This window comes from Lynx canadensis, chromosome D2, assembly GCF_007474595.2.
Source record: "Lynx canadensis isolate LIC74 chromosome D2, mLynCan4.pri.v2, whole genome shotgun sequence".
NCBI classification, from domain to species: domain Eukaryota; kingdom Metazoa; phylum Chordata; class Mammalia; order Carnivora; family Felidae; genus Lynx; species Lynx canadensis.
In genome coordinates this window covers 1,271,626-1,287,425 of record NC_044313.2, presented here as the reverse complement: position 1 = coordinate 1,287,425, position 15,800 = coordinate 1,271,626, and the positions used below count along the sequence as shown (strand labels likewise).

General features: G+C 61.4%; 1 protein-coding gene across 7 annotated transcripts in view; it reads left to right on the top strand.

Annotated features, from left to right (window-relative positions):
* JAKMIP3 (Janus kinase and microtubule interacting protein 3) overlaps nucleotides 1-15,800 on the top strand; it is a 113,166-nt gene that overhangs the window by 54,943 nt on the left and 42,423 nt on the right. For 3 of the 7 annotated variants that reach the window (XM_030334100.2, XM_030334099.2, XM_030334103.2), the window contains exons 3-6: nucleotides 1,496-1,993; nucleotides 13,337-13,456; nucleotides 13,988-14,134; nucleotides 14,921-15,052. In XM_030334100.2, the coding sequence (XP_030189960.1) occupies nucleotides 1,496-1,993; nucleotides 13,337-13,456; nucleotides 13,988-14,134; nucleotides 14,921-15,052 (897 nt within the window). Of the gene's footprint in view, nucleotides 1-1,495; nucleotides 1,994-11,719; nucleotides 11,936-13,336; nucleotides 13,457-13,987; nucleotides 14,135-14,920; nucleotides 15,053-15,800 lie in introns of all 7 variants that reach the window. The other 4 variants (XM_030334093.2, XM_030334097.2, XM_030334102.2 and 1 more) reach the window with 3 other exon arrangements.

Below are 15,800 nucleotides of genomic sequence, written 5' to 3'. Positions count from 1 at the left end.
AGTACAGATTACTAATCGCACCGCCCTGCCCCCACGACTGAGAACCGCTACCAAAGATCTGCTTTTCCACGTGTCCTCAGTTCAATTTAAACTGGAAAAAAGGGCAGTTCACGTTGGATGGAAAAGGAGTAAATACCCGTGTGCGCTAAGCTCCAACAGCCACCCCATTCTTTGGAGGAAACCCAGAGAGCTGGCCAGGGGCTCGCTCCGCCCCCTGTGCCAGTGTCAGGGGCCTGGACGGCTCAGACAGGGCTCCGGGGCTGGAATTTCCTCCAGCACTGGGGGGTCCAAGCCGTCCGGGGACACTTGCCCTGCAGGAGGGACGCTCTGTCCCAGAGACAGGGATGAATAAGGCACTTTTTGTGCAGGGGCGTGAACGGCGGGGTCAGCGTGCAGAGGCAGGGCTGGAGACTGCAGGCAAGATTTGCAGGCACTTGGGCAGGGTCCAGGGTCAGAGCTATCGCCCTGGGGGAAGAGCCCACAGTTGCTGGGGTGCCAGTGGCCCTGACGGCGGGGAGGGGGGGGCTGAAACTCCCCCCAGATGGCGTGGCCGGTGTGGTCCACCCGCAGTGGTGCCCCTGGCTCTGCCTCTACTCTGAATGCACCAGAAGCAGAGAAGAGGGCTGGGCAGGGGCTTCACCCCTGCAGACTCCTCCTCCCGCAGAGAGGGTGGCAGGAGGTGGGTGTGAGACGTGGCTGCCTGGAGTGGGGAGCGGGGAGGGGAGCCAGCTCTAGAGCTGGGGGTTGGGGTTGGATGGCTTGGGGGGACAGCAGCCGAGGACCGTGGCCCCACATGAGGTGCTGTGGATGGGGATGCAGGGTGGAGGTGGGGTGGGAGGGGCAGGCTGGACCCAGGGCAGCTTAGCCTCTGTTTCATCCCGTGTTAGGTTCTGAGCACCAACTTTGTACCACATGTGGGTGGTGTGGTCATTGAGCCGAGGGTGAAGTTCTAGATAAAAACAAAAGATTCAGTAAAAAAATCCAAGTGATTCCAAAAATCTAGACGTTATGCGTCATCTAGACAGAGTGCGGCGGCCTGGGTGGGCCTCCCCGTTGGCCAAGACCGTCACAGAAGGTGAGCGTGACACCCTTGTCATGGGGCTGGAGGGTCGTGCCCGAGGGGCCTCCCGCGCCCTCTTCCCGGTGGTTCACCCGAGAGGCGGCCGCTGGGCCCCCTGCACGGCTGGGCCTGGCCACGGGGGAGACGACAGAGCACATCTGTGTGCGCCCACGTGTCTGTGACCTCACCCTCCAGGCTCGCGGTGTTTCCAGCCTCCCGCCCCTGCGGACGCCCACGGGTGCGTGGTCCCACCGCCCGCGGGCAAGGCTTGACTCGGCCTCCAGTCCGCACGCCGAGGAGACATTCTGGAAGGGAAGACGGCTCCCGGCCTGGCAGGAAAGAACCCCGGAGGTCCCCACGCCCGCCCGGCCCCCGGGGCCCGCGGCGGCAGAGGCGGGTTCCGCAGCAACACGCCTCCGCGGTCTTGTGTTTCAGGTGAGCAGGGTGGAGAGGGAGAAGAACCAGGAGCTGAGGCAGGTGCGGGAGCACGAGCAGCACAAGAGCGCCGTCCTGCTCACCGAGCTGAAGACGAAGCTGCACGAGGAAAAGACGAAGGAGCTCCAGGCCGTGCGGGAGGTGCTGCTGCGGCAGCACGAGGCCGAGCTGCTCAGGGTCATCAAGATCAAGGACAACGAGAACCAGCGGCTGCAGGCGCTGCTGCACGCGCTCCGCGACGGCGCCCCCGACAAGGTCAAGACCGTGCTGCTGTCTGAGGCCAAGGAGGAGGCCAAGAAGGGGTTCGAGGTGGAGAAGATCAAAATGCAGCAGGAGATCTCTGAGCTCAAGGGGGCCAAGAGGCAGGTGGAGGAGGCGCTGACCATCGTGATCCAGGCCGACAAGATCAAGGCCGCGGAAATCAGGAGCGTGTATCACCTCCACCAGGAGGAGATCTCCCGCATCAAGAAGGAGTGTGAGCGGGAGATCCGCAGGCTGGTACGTGCTGCGGGGTCGCGGGGCGGGGGCTGCTGGCGGGGTGGGGGGCGCGGGGCGGGGGGCTGGGGGCTGCTGGCGGGGCCTGCTGGGCGTGGGGGGATGTGGGGCGTGGGAGCTCACTGGATCCGGAGGGGTGAGACCAGAAGCCCCCGGGGGGAGGTCCTGGGCCTCCAAGGCCGTCCTGGCATCGCTGCCTGTGCACTGCCTGGGAAAGCATCCTCTCCGTCTGGGCCGTAGCAAGCGCGTCTCGTCGGGTCGGAAGGGCCAAATGCTGGCAGCTGCCTCTGGGGCGTCCGAATGGCTCCAGGGACCGGCTGGCCGTGGCCGGCACCCGTAGACTCCATGTTGTCAGAGACCCAGAGCTAAGAAGTTGAAGAGAGTGGTCAGGGTTTGTGAGGGGTTGTGCCTGACCCCCCCCTCCCTCCCCCGGGAACCTGGACCTCCTCCGTGCTTTTGGGGGAACACCGCTCGAGCATCGAGCCCTGGGTCACCTGTCAGGGGCTTCGCCAGGACCCAGCTGGCTTTGCCGCCCATCCCACGGAGGACCCTGGGGGTCCCCTTCATGGGATCAGCAATCTTTCCAGCCGGCACAGCTCTGCACCCGGGGCACCTCTCCCTACTTCGGGGGGCTCTGATTTCCAGACACTGCCCCCAGGCTGTACCGCTTCCCAGATGGGGCGTGGCCCTTGTCCGGACCGGTGGCCCTGAGGTGAGCACAGACTTGTGAACCACACACAGCGCTGCCATGTTGTGCACGTGGGGGCCCTGAACTCTCCCAACCTGGAGGGCCCCCTCCTTTCCCAGAGTGTCCCCTGTTCCGGGTACCCCCCAGACGACTCTAAGCCATGTGTCGGCACCTCCTTGAGCCACCGAGGACCTGGCCAAAATACCACCTCTGAGCAGTGGGGTGTTCCTCACGTGACAGGATGGCCCCTCGGCTCCTCTTCTGCCCCAGAGAGGAACGAAGCCAGTGCCCAGGCTGCTCAAGGAGGGAGGGGCAGGGCGGTCAGTGCCCGATGCCCAGTTCCAGGTGGACCCTGTTCACCTCCATGGGATTCACTGTGCACAGGCCAGTGGCCCCATCTCCTTAGCTCGGGACCTGTAACAAAACTAGCAGGTCCCTTGCGGGTCCCTGTGGGTCCCTCACCCCCGGCGTGGATGCCCCGGAGGCAGCTACGGGCAGTGCTTCTAGCGATTCTTCTGGAGTCTGTTCCAGCTTCTCAAAAACATGCTTAAACGTGTACTCCTTGAAACCTCAGTTTCCACTGTGCTCCCGCCTCTGCCTCGATTGTCCTGGCCAGCTCCTGTTGTGGGCCAATTCACAATGGCGTGGGCAGTGTCAGGGGAGAGCCGGGGGTGGTGACCACAGAAGGGGCTTGCTGGGGCCCTGGAGAAGGGGCGGGCGGCGACCACGGGACCTCCGGACTCCTGGAGGGCCCTGCCACAGCCAACTCAGCACAGTCGGGAGGGGGGAGCATAGGGCCATCCTCCTGGGGGTAATTTGGGGATAAGAGAGGGTCCCGTGGGACACTTGGAGCTTTACCTTGGCTTAAGTGAATCACCGTTTGCTTGACCGTTGCTGTGTTAGCGTTACTCACAAAAGACCCACAGTGACCCCTGGTTCTATTACCTTTGTTATACGTACTTTTGTTTTCCCGGAATTAACTTTCTAAGTGCCTATTCCTAATTCACCCCGGGATTTCCAGTAAAATGCGCCTCTGCTGTGAGCACGGTGAACAATGAACGATCAGTCCACCCATTGACCTGGTTTCTGAGACACCCCTTCTGGAGCCCTCTGCCTGCCGGCTGCCCCTGCTGCCAGCCCCACCCTCCTCTGCCGTCATCCTGGGAGCCCCTCCTCTCTCCTGGGCTAGATTCCTCCCACATCTTCCTCTTTTCTTTTTTTGGAAAAAAAAGAAGCCAAAATTTTATTTATGTTTATTTATTTTTGAGAGAGAGAGAGAGAGAGAGACAGAGCATGAGAGAGAGAGACAGAGCACACAGCCTGACGCGGGGCTCAAACTCACAAACCTTGAGATCATGACCTGAGCTGAAGTCAGACACTTAACCGACTGAGCCACCCAGGCGCCCCCTTCCTCTTTCTTGATCAACGTACTTTCTTATTTCGGAGGAACACATTCTCCAATAGCTTCCTGGAAACAGAGAGGGTGGAGATCAATGTTGTAAGACCCTGTGTGTATGAAAGTTTTATTCTACTCTCACACTCGATGCTCTAACTGGGAAGGGAATTATAGGTTGGAAAAACCTTCCATTGGGAATTTGAAGGTATTTCTGCATTGTCTTTTAACTTCCAGTGTTGCCTGAGGAAGTTGGAAAACATTCTGGTCCTGATCTTCCTGTGGCCCCATTTCACTCCCTGCTGCCCCCTGAAGCTGCAAGGTTCACCCTGTGCCCTGAGCCCCGAGCCCTGCACCCTGAGCCCTATGCCCTGCGCCCTTTGCCCTATGCCCTGTGCCCTGAGCCCTGAGCCCTGGGCCCCATGCCCTGAACCCTCTACCCTGCGCCCTCAGCCCTGCAGGGTTTGCCCTGCACCCTGAGCCCTGCACCCTGAGCCCTGTGCCCTGAGCTCTAAGCCCTGAGCCCTGTGCCCTGCACCCTGAGCCCTATGCCCTGTGCCCTGAGCCCTGTGCCCTGAGCCCTGCGCCCTGTGCCCTGAGCCCTATGCCCTGTGCCCTGAGCCCTGAGCCCCGTGCCCTGAACCCTGTACCCTGCGCCCTGAGCCCTGCGGGGTTCGCCCTGCACCCTGAACCCTGTGCCCTGTGCCCTATGTCCTGAGCCCTGAGCCCTGTGTCCTGCGCCCTGCACCCTGAGCCTTGCGCCCTGAGCCATGTGCCCTGTGCCCTGAGCCCTGTGTCCTGAGCTCTGCGCCCTGTGCCCTGAGGCCTGGGCCCCACGCCCTGAACCCTGCACCCTGTGCCCTGAGCCCTGTGGGGTTCACCCTGCACCCTGAGCCTGCACCCTGTGCCCTGTGCCCTGAGCCCTGAGCCCTGTGTCCTGCGCCCTGAGCCCTGAGCCTTGCACCCGGAACCCTGCACCCTGTGCCCTGAGCCCTGCGGGGTTCACCCTGCACCCTGAGCCTTCACCCTGCGCCCTGAGCCCTGTACCCTGTGCCCTGTGCCCTGAGCCCTGTGCCCTGTACCCTGGTGGTGATGCACCTGGTGTATTTGTTCACCCACCACACCACGTGGTCGGGAGCTTTTCTAACTGGAAACTCAGTCACTGGCTTGGGAAATCTCATGTGATTGTCTCCCCTACCGTCTTCCTTCCGGACGTCCCGTCAGCACGGCACTGGGCCTTTGAGCTGGCGCCCCAGGTTTCCCGTTCTCCCCTCTGGCCTGGTGTTGGCTCTGATTTCTGGGATCTCCCAGAAAGTCCTCAACCCCGTGTCCTAATTTTCCTGCTCAGGCTTTTATTTCTGCCTCCATACGCTGAATTCTCCAGCACGTTCCTTCTCCGTAGCCTTCCCGCATCCTCGGAGACGGAAGGCCCCTCATTTCTCTGAGGTGGTGATGAAAATCGGCTCTGAAAGCGTCTTCTTGTGCTCCTTCCCGCCGGAGGGCGCCCTTGAGCACCAGGGGGCCTCGTGGGGCTGGCTGTAAGGTGGACTGGAAGAGAGTCTGTGTCACGAGGGGGACTTTTCTTGACCTTTTGTTTTTTTTTCCCCCCTGCCGAGGAAGTTGAGTCAGGGCGATAAGGCCAAGGAATGAAACTGAAGACATGGGGCCGGAAAGGAAGAATTAAAACATCTTTCTTGCAGGTGCCGTGACCGTAGGGAACCCTAGGGGATTCACCATAAAACCACTAGAACCATTGAAAGAGTTCAGCAGGTTTTCAGGATCGAGATCAATGTGCCAAGATCAGTTGTATTTTCAGGCTCGACAGACAACCTGTCCAGAATGAAGTTTGAAAAACGTCCCCCCACAAGGGCATAAAGAGAATAAAATACGTGGGAATAAGTTTAACAAAAGATGTGTGGGACCTGCACCCGAAACCACAAAACACAGCTGAACAACTCGGAGGGAGATGTAGATACACAGACCTTCCTGCCCAGGCTCAGGAAACTCAGTATTGCTAAGATCCAGTTCTCCCCGAATTAACTTAAAGGTCGCAGCCGCGCCTGTCGGAATCCGGCCGCTCTCCTGCAGGCGTGGACAAGCCGGTCTGAAAACTCTAAGGCAGCAAGCGCCTCTCCCCACGGGCCATGCGCTGAGCGGTAGCGTCTCCTGATCTAAAGCTTCCAGGTTTTCTAACTTGTGCGTCCTTTCCTGTGGGGCCCGTGCTTGTTGGGTCTTGTTTGAGAAATGCTTTTATTCTGAAGCCACGAAGCTTTATCTTTTTGAAACCTTAGGGTTCGCCTTTTGTGCGAAAGTCCTTGCCCCAAGCTCGTGTGTGCGCGTGGGTGCATGTGCGTGTGTGTGTACGTGTGTGCATGTGTGCGTCTGTGTGCATGCGTGTGTGTGCATGCGTGTTGTAAGGGTCACCTCTGTCAGGCAGCGCGTGTCCGCCGGGGCAGGGGCCATCTGATGGCTCCCCTCTGACCCCTCCAGCCCGTCGTGGGCGAGCTGACCCAGCTTGGTAACTGTGGTGACGTCTGGAGGGCGAGTCTCCTCTCCTCGTTCTTCTTCCAGACAGACTTGACTCTTCTTGGGAGTTTTTCAAACTCCCACAAAAACCTCAAAATCAGTTTCCCTAGATTAAAAACAAACAAAAAACCCGCGGGGATTTTTGTTGGGCTTATGCCCAAACCGTTAAAGAGTACAGTGAACCCATGGCAAAAATCCCACCTATTTATTCATGAGGAAACAAATAAAATGTTGCCACCAATTCACATGAGGATTTGATCTGAAGAGATCTGTGTCCCTGCCTGGCAAAGCTCCCTTGCGGCCCTGGGGACAGGAACCGTGCATGTGTCTGTGGACAGCAGCATTTGGAGCGCCCACCGTCTCTCGGGTGAATGTCGTGCTCACAGTCATCAAACGGCCCAGAGACCCCCCCCACCCCCACCCCAGGCCCAGGTGTGCAGATACGTCCAAAGTACAACATGAACGTGAGCTGGTGTGGCTGGTGCAAGGGTGCGGCCGAGTGTGGTGTCCAGCCTGGGGGGTTGGGGGCAGCCTTGGTTGGGAACGGGTGACCTGGGGACGTTTTTGGACAAGGCGCCCACAGTGGGGCTGGGAGGAGGGTGGAACAGAGGTGGAGGGTGGAGGCCCGAGGCGCCTGTGCCCAGCAGACCAGGGTGGGTCTGGGAGAGGTCCTGGCTCGAGGGACGGGCCAGCTGGGGGCTGTCTAGAGGTGGGGCCCAGCCCGGACGCACAGTGCACGGCCAGGCCCCTTGGTCCAGGGGGAGGACGGCAGCCTCCCGGGCCCTGGCAAGGAGGGAGGACATGACCCCAGTCCCAGGACAGCGCAGCTCTGGGTGTGTAGAGGCTCGTGGTGTCGGCCCAGGGCGACGGTGGCCGGATCTTTCAGGGCTGCCCCCGTGGAAAGGCCCCGATGCTGTCACATGTGAGGATCCTTGACAGTCCTACTTCCTTAACAGTCAGGTGGAGTTTGCTGTGGCTCTGGCTACGGCCCCGGCCCGTTCCGGGGTGTGGCACCGCTTCTCAGGGCCTGGGATGCAGGTGTGGAGGCCCCAGAAGGCCAGGGGGCAACCGGTGCCCAAGGTAGCGCCGGCCCGCGGGAGAAACCGCTGGCTGGTGTGCGGCCCCAGGGCTGGCGCTGGGACCAGGGTGTGTGAGAGCGGCCGGGAGCCGTGCACAGGTCCGCGGACAGACAGGCTGGCGGCTGAGCGAGGCCGGTCCTGGGACGGGGCGCTGCGGCCGCGGGCACCCTGCCCGGGACGCTCGGGAGCGCGCGCGGAGTTCTGTGGTGACGATGTTCCACGCGTGGCAGACGCCCTGAACAAGGGGGGCTCTGCTGAGGACTCTGCTGGTGGCAAACCTGGGGCCTGAGTTTCCCCTCCCTCCCCCCCCCCCCACGCCCTGGGGCAGGTCTCACTGGCAGGCCGGCTGGGGGAGGGAGGGAGCTGGGAGGGAGTGGATTTCAGCGAGTGGCGGTGGCCACTTTGTAAAGGCCAGGACGACCCCCAAAGCCAGGGGGTCCCCTGCAGCTACCCGCTCACACTCGCTGGCACCCGGGCCTGGCCACTGCCCCCTTGCCCCACCTCCAGCCCTCGTGTCCTCTGGAACGTGGCTCTGGGTGCTGAAGGGAGGCCGTGGCCATCTGGCCTGGGGCCACCCTGGTGTGATGGGGCCCCAGCGGCAGGGCTACAGCTTGGCTTGGAGCAGAGCAGAGTCTGTGACAGTTAAGTCCCTGTCTTGACCCGAAGACCCTAAGTCCTGGCTGGAGGCGTGGCACCCCGTGGGGGTCACAGAGGTGTCAAAGAGAAGCCACCTGGAGGGAAGCCAGGACACGGGCAGGGTGACCACAAGCACACCGCAGACAGAGCCAGGGCAGGGCTGGGACACGGAGCTCCAGGGGTAGGAGACACCATGAGGTCGGGACTCAACCACGCCCTCACCTTGCTCCTGTCACCCGAGGGACCAGAGGTGTGGCTCCAGGGACACATATCAGATTGCCCGGGGAGGGGGGGGAGGGGGGGGCTGGAGGTGGATTTCAGGAGGTAACTGTGGGTTGAGAACCTCTCTGGTGAGGCCCAGGCCTGCAGGGGCCCCTTGGTCTCACAGAAGAGGAGCCTGGAGCTTCAGAAGGTGCTAGAGCCAACTCCTGTCCCACAGTGCCCCTGCAGCAGCCAGGTCAGGGAGGGGCGGGATCCTGGTCGCATTTCCCCCCAAGGCAGAGTCAGTTTGTTCAGGGCTGTGCTGGGCGGGGAGGGGGTGAGGCGCTGGGCCCCCGGGGCGGCCGTGACTACTGAACCCGGGAGGGATGTCTGTCTGGCACAGGCGGCTACGGCACACGTCAGTCATTCACACGCTCAGTCAGTTACTAGAAGTTCCATAAAGCCAGACAAGGAGAGGCAAAAACCGATTCTGGCTTTCTCACAGAAGTCTGCGAGGCGTCGTCCCCTCCCCACCCAGGGTCTGGAGCAGTGATCAAGCCCCAGGAAAGATCGCTGTGAAAGGAGACCGCGTCCTCCCGGAGCGCTGCTCGCTGGGGGAAGGGGCCCGCTCGCCTTGGTTCCCACGGAGACACAGACTGGCGGCAGTGTGCGAGAGGCCGACTCTGGCGGAGCCTGGCAGGGTCTGGGCAGGGGTGAGCTTTCAGAGGGGACGTTTGCAAACACAGAGGCGACACTGCGTCACAGCCCCCCGGCTGGGTCCTAGGCAAGGTGGGTGACGGAGAATTCCGGCCGCCGGGGCCAGACGCTGCCAAAGAACGTTCGTTCGCTGGCTTCTTTGCTCTGTGAGGAGGGTTCCTCCCTGGAGCAGGTGCAAGGCCAGGGAGGGTCCTGACGGAAGGCCACCCCTCAGGGTCCCTCGCTGCGGTTCCCAGGTGGGAGCGGCCACGAGGGTGCTGGGGCTGGCGCTTGGCACCGAGGGACGGAGGCTCTACCGTGCCTGCCCCGCAGTCAGCTGGCGTGCTTTTAAATGCGGGCTCCCAGGCTCCACTTGGAGGTTCTGGTTCTGTGCATCCCAGCCGAGCCTGCTCTGTCCTGCAGGGGGCGGGGGGGAGGGGGCGTCAGGCGGTGCAGGTCTCCCCCCACCCTCCACAAGGCCCTTCTGGCCTCAGCATCCTCCCGCACACCCCTTGCCCAGGGACCCACCCTCCCAAGGGCTTCCCCTGGTTTCCATCCACCTTCTGTAACTCGGAGAGAGGGAGTGCAGGGTTGGGCATGGGGAGCTCCTGGGGGTAAGGGGAGGGGGAGGGGTGTGGGGAGATGGCAGCGTGGGGGTGTGGAGGGTTGGAGGTGTGGGAGCTCCTGGGGCTGTGGGGGGGGTGAGGGTGAGGGGGTGTCTCAGGGGGAGGAGGGGTGCAGCCCCCCACCTCCTGCACCGCCCACCCCTGCTTCCCTGGCCTGGCTGGGTGTTGTATTTGAGTACGTGCCCCAAGTCGGAAACTGCTCCTAGAAGTGAGGGGCGGGCCCCACACGACCTGGCAAAGCTCTTTCTGTGTCTCACCTGGCATCTGCACCGAGCGCCCAGGCTCCCCTCCACCACTGGGCTTTCTGGGTGGAAGGGGGTGGCCTCGGCATCTCCTGCCAACGGAGACTGAGCGCAGAACGTGCAGAACCCCGTGTTCCACGGAGACAGTCACTGACCGTAAAGTGACTTCCCCCCTTTCAAAAGTGAAATCGTGCCCCTCTGCGAGCGCACGTTTCCTCGAATTCCCTTTGTGGGGGGACCCCCTCCCTTGGCTGCAGCACGTGACCTGCACGGGTGACTTCTCAGGGAGGTCTGCGTTTTGGTCCAAACCGTCGGCTTAAACACCTCATTTAAGTGGGATCTTTGTGTAGAGACTCTTATCTTCTTGTTTTCTATGAAAGAAAAACGGTTTCTAAAGTATCCGTGTGTGAGTGTAAGCGTCAGACCCAGAATACAGCTGCTTATTAATATGATTTTATTTTCCTGGCCCCTTTGTTTTCACTAATTGAGTGTGTTGCCTCTTTCCGCATTTCTGTGTGCCTGAGTAAATGGGAAGTTGGCAATTAAGGATTTCTTTTATTCTGTTCAGTTCATCGCTTGCCTGTGAATGCTGTGATCTGGGCTAATTAGACATCTCATCGCTTTGTTCCTAAGCTGACTTCAGCAGATGGCTGATTTATTAGCTTATTTAGCCTAAAACAGCAAGTGAAGCATCGAGGGGTCCTATCCTATTCTGTTTTGAAAATATGTTTTAAACTGGGTCTGAAGAACGGGTAGCAGTGGGGTCTGTCCCGCCTCCCGCCCTTTGGCAGCCCGGACGAGGGCCTCGGGGGCAGGTGGCTGCCGTGGGGGGCTGAGCGCTCTAGGGGCAGTGGGGAGGGCTGGCCAGATCAGAGGCTCCTGTTCTCCAGGCTGGAACCTACTTGTCCAGAGACCCCTCTCCTCCAAGCTTTGGTTCAAAGCAAGATTAATTACAAATGCAGCTTTGCCCGCAGACAGTGGGGCAGCAGCTGGGCTTCCGGCCACGCCTCGGAGCAAGGAGAGGCTGGAGGCAGGATAAGCGTGTGGGCTCCAGCCCCTTCTGGGCCTAGTGCCCCTCAGAGAGGGGAGGAAAGAGGCAGTGAGGAGCTCTGCTTCCCGTGTCCACAGCCTGCCTGTGTGCAGACGGAGCTTGCTGCTCACAACCCCTACTGATGGGGTTCAGGGAACCCGGGGAATCCCCCTGCCATGCCCGACACGGAGCTGGAGGGGGCCAGACAATGCCAGCCCCCGGCGGCCGCCTAGGAGCCCCCGCAGGCCAGCACCCAGGAAGGTGGTCCTGCCAGAGCACAGGGCGGCTGGGAGGGCTGCACAGGGCGGCTGGGAGGGCTGCACGGAGTCTAGGAAGGAGTGTGTGTCAGTTGCACGAGCTCGGGCTGACCCAGCAGAGCAGAGCCCCGCCCGGGACCGGGGAGTCCCGCTGCGGCCTGAGCGGTGGGGCTCTCGGTCCAGGGCTACCTGCTTTGTTTGCTCCCTTCCGGGCTCAGAGCCGGGAGACGCTGGCGGGGCTGCTGCCGTGGGGACCCTCCCGATGCTTGTTCGTAGCTCTGCTCCATCTGTTTCTATGGTAACCGCAGATCTGTACTCTGCCTGCCTGTGTGATTGTGTTCTGTTCTCCTTGTAGATGGAGGAGATAAAATTTAAAGACAGAGCAGTCTTCGTGCTGGAGAGAGAGTTAGGGGTTCAAGCCGGGCATGCTCAGAGACTGCAGCTCCAAAAAGAGGCTTTAGATGAGCAGCTGTCCCAGGTCAAAGAGGCTGATCGGCACCTGGGCAGCCCCAGGCGGGAACTTCCTTACGCAGGCGGTGCAGGAGACGCCTCAGACCACTCGGGAAGCCCTGTAAGCACCTCCCCACGCTTTGCCTGGTGATCCAGAGTCACAGACAGACACCGCTGCACGTAGCTATGTGGCCCTGCTCTAGCAGCTCCCCAGGGAGTTGAGAGCCTAGGTCCGGAGTCCAGAACCAGAACCTCCTGCCCCGGGGACTGACCATATCTGCAGCCCACCAGCCAGACCCCGGACCCTTCGGCTTATCTGGCTCGGCTGGGAGGGCAAACAGACTTCCTTCCTTGCTAACGTGACACAGCACTGGCCGTCACTTGATCACCCCCCCCCCCCCGTGGGCCCCCAAGGCTTCAGGCTTCCAGCTGGAGCCCACCTGCAGCTGCCGGGATCCCCCGGTGGCTCAGGGCCCTTGCTTGCTGGTGCTGGTTCCGGCCCCGGGCTAGCGGGATGAGGCCATCTCCGAGCGCACGGGCTCCTGGCTCCTTACTCGCCCACATCCCCACCAGTCACCCCTCACCCGCTTTCTGTGTGACCGTGCCACCTTTCTGCTGCTCTTCGGCCTGCTGTGACAGCGTGGGGGCAGCCAGCAGCCGCAGGGCCGTGACATCATTCATTCGTCATCACTGCTCCTCATTCAGAGCCCTCTGGAGTGGTTCTGGGCAATCTGGGATGGGGGGGGGGGTGGGGAATCTAAATTCCATGGACCCTCAATGCGGGTCCTGCTGGGCCTGCTCCCTAGCCTCTCCTGCACCTGCTGAATGAGGAACCCTTCCTCAGTCCTTCCTGGACATGCATTTGTTTGCTCCGAGGACAAAAGGTTTGAGCTGAGCCAGCCCGAGGACAGCGACATTTCAAGAATAGAAAATGATTTTTTATAATCTTATTATAAATGGCTGAATTAAATCCTGCTCTGGCACTCGATAGATTGCAGTCAGCTCCAGAGAGATTTTGAAACTGGATCAAAACGTTTTCACTGATTTTTGAATGAGGTTCCAGACGTTTCAAAAGTGACCTTTTAGAACCTCCGTGTGAGGGAGCACACTTCCCGGGAAACCGCCCTTTGCAAGCCTTCAGTTGAACTTCTTTTCCTGTGCTCAGGTCACATTGCGAGGGAAACAGGCGCAGGGCGGACCCCCCCCCCCCCCCCCCGAGCGCGGCCCGGAGCAGCCACGCCTGTGGTGCCTGCATTTGCACGCCCTTGCCTGCCTTACACCTCTGCACGCCCCTGGACATTTCTGCTCTTTCCTTCTGTCCCCATTGCGCGGCTTGCGGTGCCCCCGGCGGTGGAGCCAGCAGTCACCTGCCCCGGGGGTCGGTCCGCACCCGCCCACCCGCCATTTGGAGTCACGGGCGCTCATGACGCGGAGCCGCTTTGTTTTCCGTGGTGTGTTGGGATTGCAGAGGTTTTCACGTCTGTGTCTGTGAACAGTTATTTGCAGTTGATTTTTGTTTTAGGAACAGCAGTTGGATGAAAAGGACGCTCGGCGCTTCCAACTTAAAATTGCAGAGCTGAGCGCGATCATTCGGAAGCTGGAGGACCGAAATGCCTTGCTGTCGGAAGAAAGGAATGAGCTGGTGAGTGGGGGTCTGGGCCCTGCGGGTCTAAGGCTGCGGTGTGGGGGAGGGGCAGGGGGCGCCCACTTCCAAAATTCCTTTCGGAGAGGAGGAGCGACAGTTCCAAGGGCAGCGCTTGCGTAAGGCCTCTTGGCTATTCCAGTAAAGCTTTACGAACAAAACCGGGGGGGGGGGGGGGGGGCGGGGCAGATGCGGGCCTCAGGCACTGGTTGGTTGATCCCGGTTTCTCATTACTGAGCAAAAGTACCCTCAGTCCTGTGTGTCATCTGGGATGAGTGAGGTCCTCACCCCTAGGTGGAGCCATCACGATTAGTCCTAACAGGCCCTGAAATTTCCAGGTGATTGTGTCTGAGGGTGAGCTTCTCCAAGAGCCCTGAGGGGTCACGGGCGGGGGAGTTTACTGCAGCTCTAATTGGCAAAATAGAGCCTTGGCCCGGGACCGTTGGCCAAAGCGTATTCTGGTCGGTTTGCCGACTCTGTTCAGGGACTGTTGGTCCCATGTCACACTTAAAATCGTGTCGTGTCTTTCAGTTAAAGCGCTTACGAGAAGCTGAGAGTCAATACAAACCGTTGTTGGATAAAAACAAGCGTCTCACTCGGAAGAATGAAGATCTGTCCCACACTTTGCGTCGGATAGAAAACAAGCTAAAATTTGTCACGCAGGAGAACATAGAAATGGTAAGGGGCCCTGACTGGTCCGTCAGGCCAGCGGGATTGCTCGAGAGCTCACCAGCAGCTAGCGACCAGCTCCCCCACTGCTCACACATCCCCGCGGGCCTTCGGGCCCAGGCCTGCTGGCTGCGAGAGGAGGGTCCGAGCACTGCTGGGGAGCGGTCCTGGGCGCCGCCTGGGGGAACCCGGCAGGGAGGTCACTGAGCAAGTCCGGCCCCAGCCGCAGGCCTGCTGCCGGGGTGTAACACGAGGACCTTGGACTGCGCCTGTTCTCACTCTGAAAACTCTCGGGCACAGATGGGGAGAGTCCCAGAAGGCCTGCGTGGAGGGGAAGGAGTCGGCCGAGCAGCACCCCGCAGACCCCGCGTTGGGGGAGGCTCACTCCTGCACATCCACGGAGTGTGGGATGGTTAGCGGGTGTGTCCTGCGTCCCTTCCGTCCCAAAGGCCCCAGAGGCCGCGGGCGAGAGTTTAGCCAAAGAGTGATTACTCAGTACGACGTTCGGGAGTGGGGTGTCCTCAGCACCCGGCTGCAGAAATGCCTTCTTCCCGCGCTGAGCTGGGAAGAGGCGGCGGGTGAGGGATGGCAGGCCGCTCACGCCGCCGCGTCCTGGGGTGCAGACTCGCCCCGCACGTGTCCCCAGGGCCCTGCAGCCCGCTGCCCCGAGGCCCGAGCAGAGGGGCCCCTGCCCCCCAGCAGACGGGCTGCGCGTGCCCGCTGGCAAAGAAGACCCCGTTCCCCCGTCGCCCGGTCGGCCCCTCATCCACCCCCGCGGTCTGCTTGGCTTGGCAGAGACAAAGAGCCGGGATCGTAAGGAGACCCAGCTCCTTGAACGACCTGGATCAAAGTCAAGACGAAAGAGAAGTTGACTTCTTGAAACTTCAAATCGTGGAGCAGCAGAACCTCATAGACGAGCTTTCTAAGGTGCCCGGCGTCCCCTCCGCGGGGCACTCGCGTCCCGCCGCGCCACCCCTGCGCCCTCCAGCCTCCGCCCTCCCCATCGCCCTCGGCCCCGCCCCCTCATCTCTTTCCGCCCCGCCCCCATCCCCCTCGGGTCCCGTCCCTCCCTTATCCCGCCGTCCCGCCCTTATCCCGCCGCCCCTCCCCTTATCCCTCCGCCCCTCGCCTCATCCCCTCCCTTCCCGTCCTTTCCCTCTCCGCCCCTTCCCCCCCACAACCTCTAAGCCCTTTCCACTCCCTCGTCCCTGGGCCGCACCCTTCTCATCTTCTTCGGCCCCACCTCTGCCGCCTCCAGCCCCTCCCCTCGACCCTGCCCTCCCCTCCCCTCCCTCTGCCCCGCCCCTCCAGCTTATCAGCCCCTCCCCTCCACCCCTCCCGTGTCCCTTGGCCCCTCTCTTTCACTCTTTCTTTTTCTCTCTGCCCCACCCCTCTACTCCCTCAATCACATCCCTCCGTTCCCTAGGCCCGTCTTCTCCCCCTGGGCTCCTCCACTCCTCCCTCGGCCCCTCCCCCCCGGCCTCGGTCCCTCCCCTCCGCCCTCGGTCCCTCCCCTCCTCCTTCCCTAGGTCCTTCTCCTCCCTTCCTCGGCCCCTCCCCTCCCGTCTCCCTAGGCCCGTCCTTTCTCCCTGGGCTCCTCCCTTCCTTCTTCCCTCGGCCCCTCCCGTCCTCCTAGCCCCCTCCTCTTTCCCTGGGCCCCTGCCCCCTCTTTCCC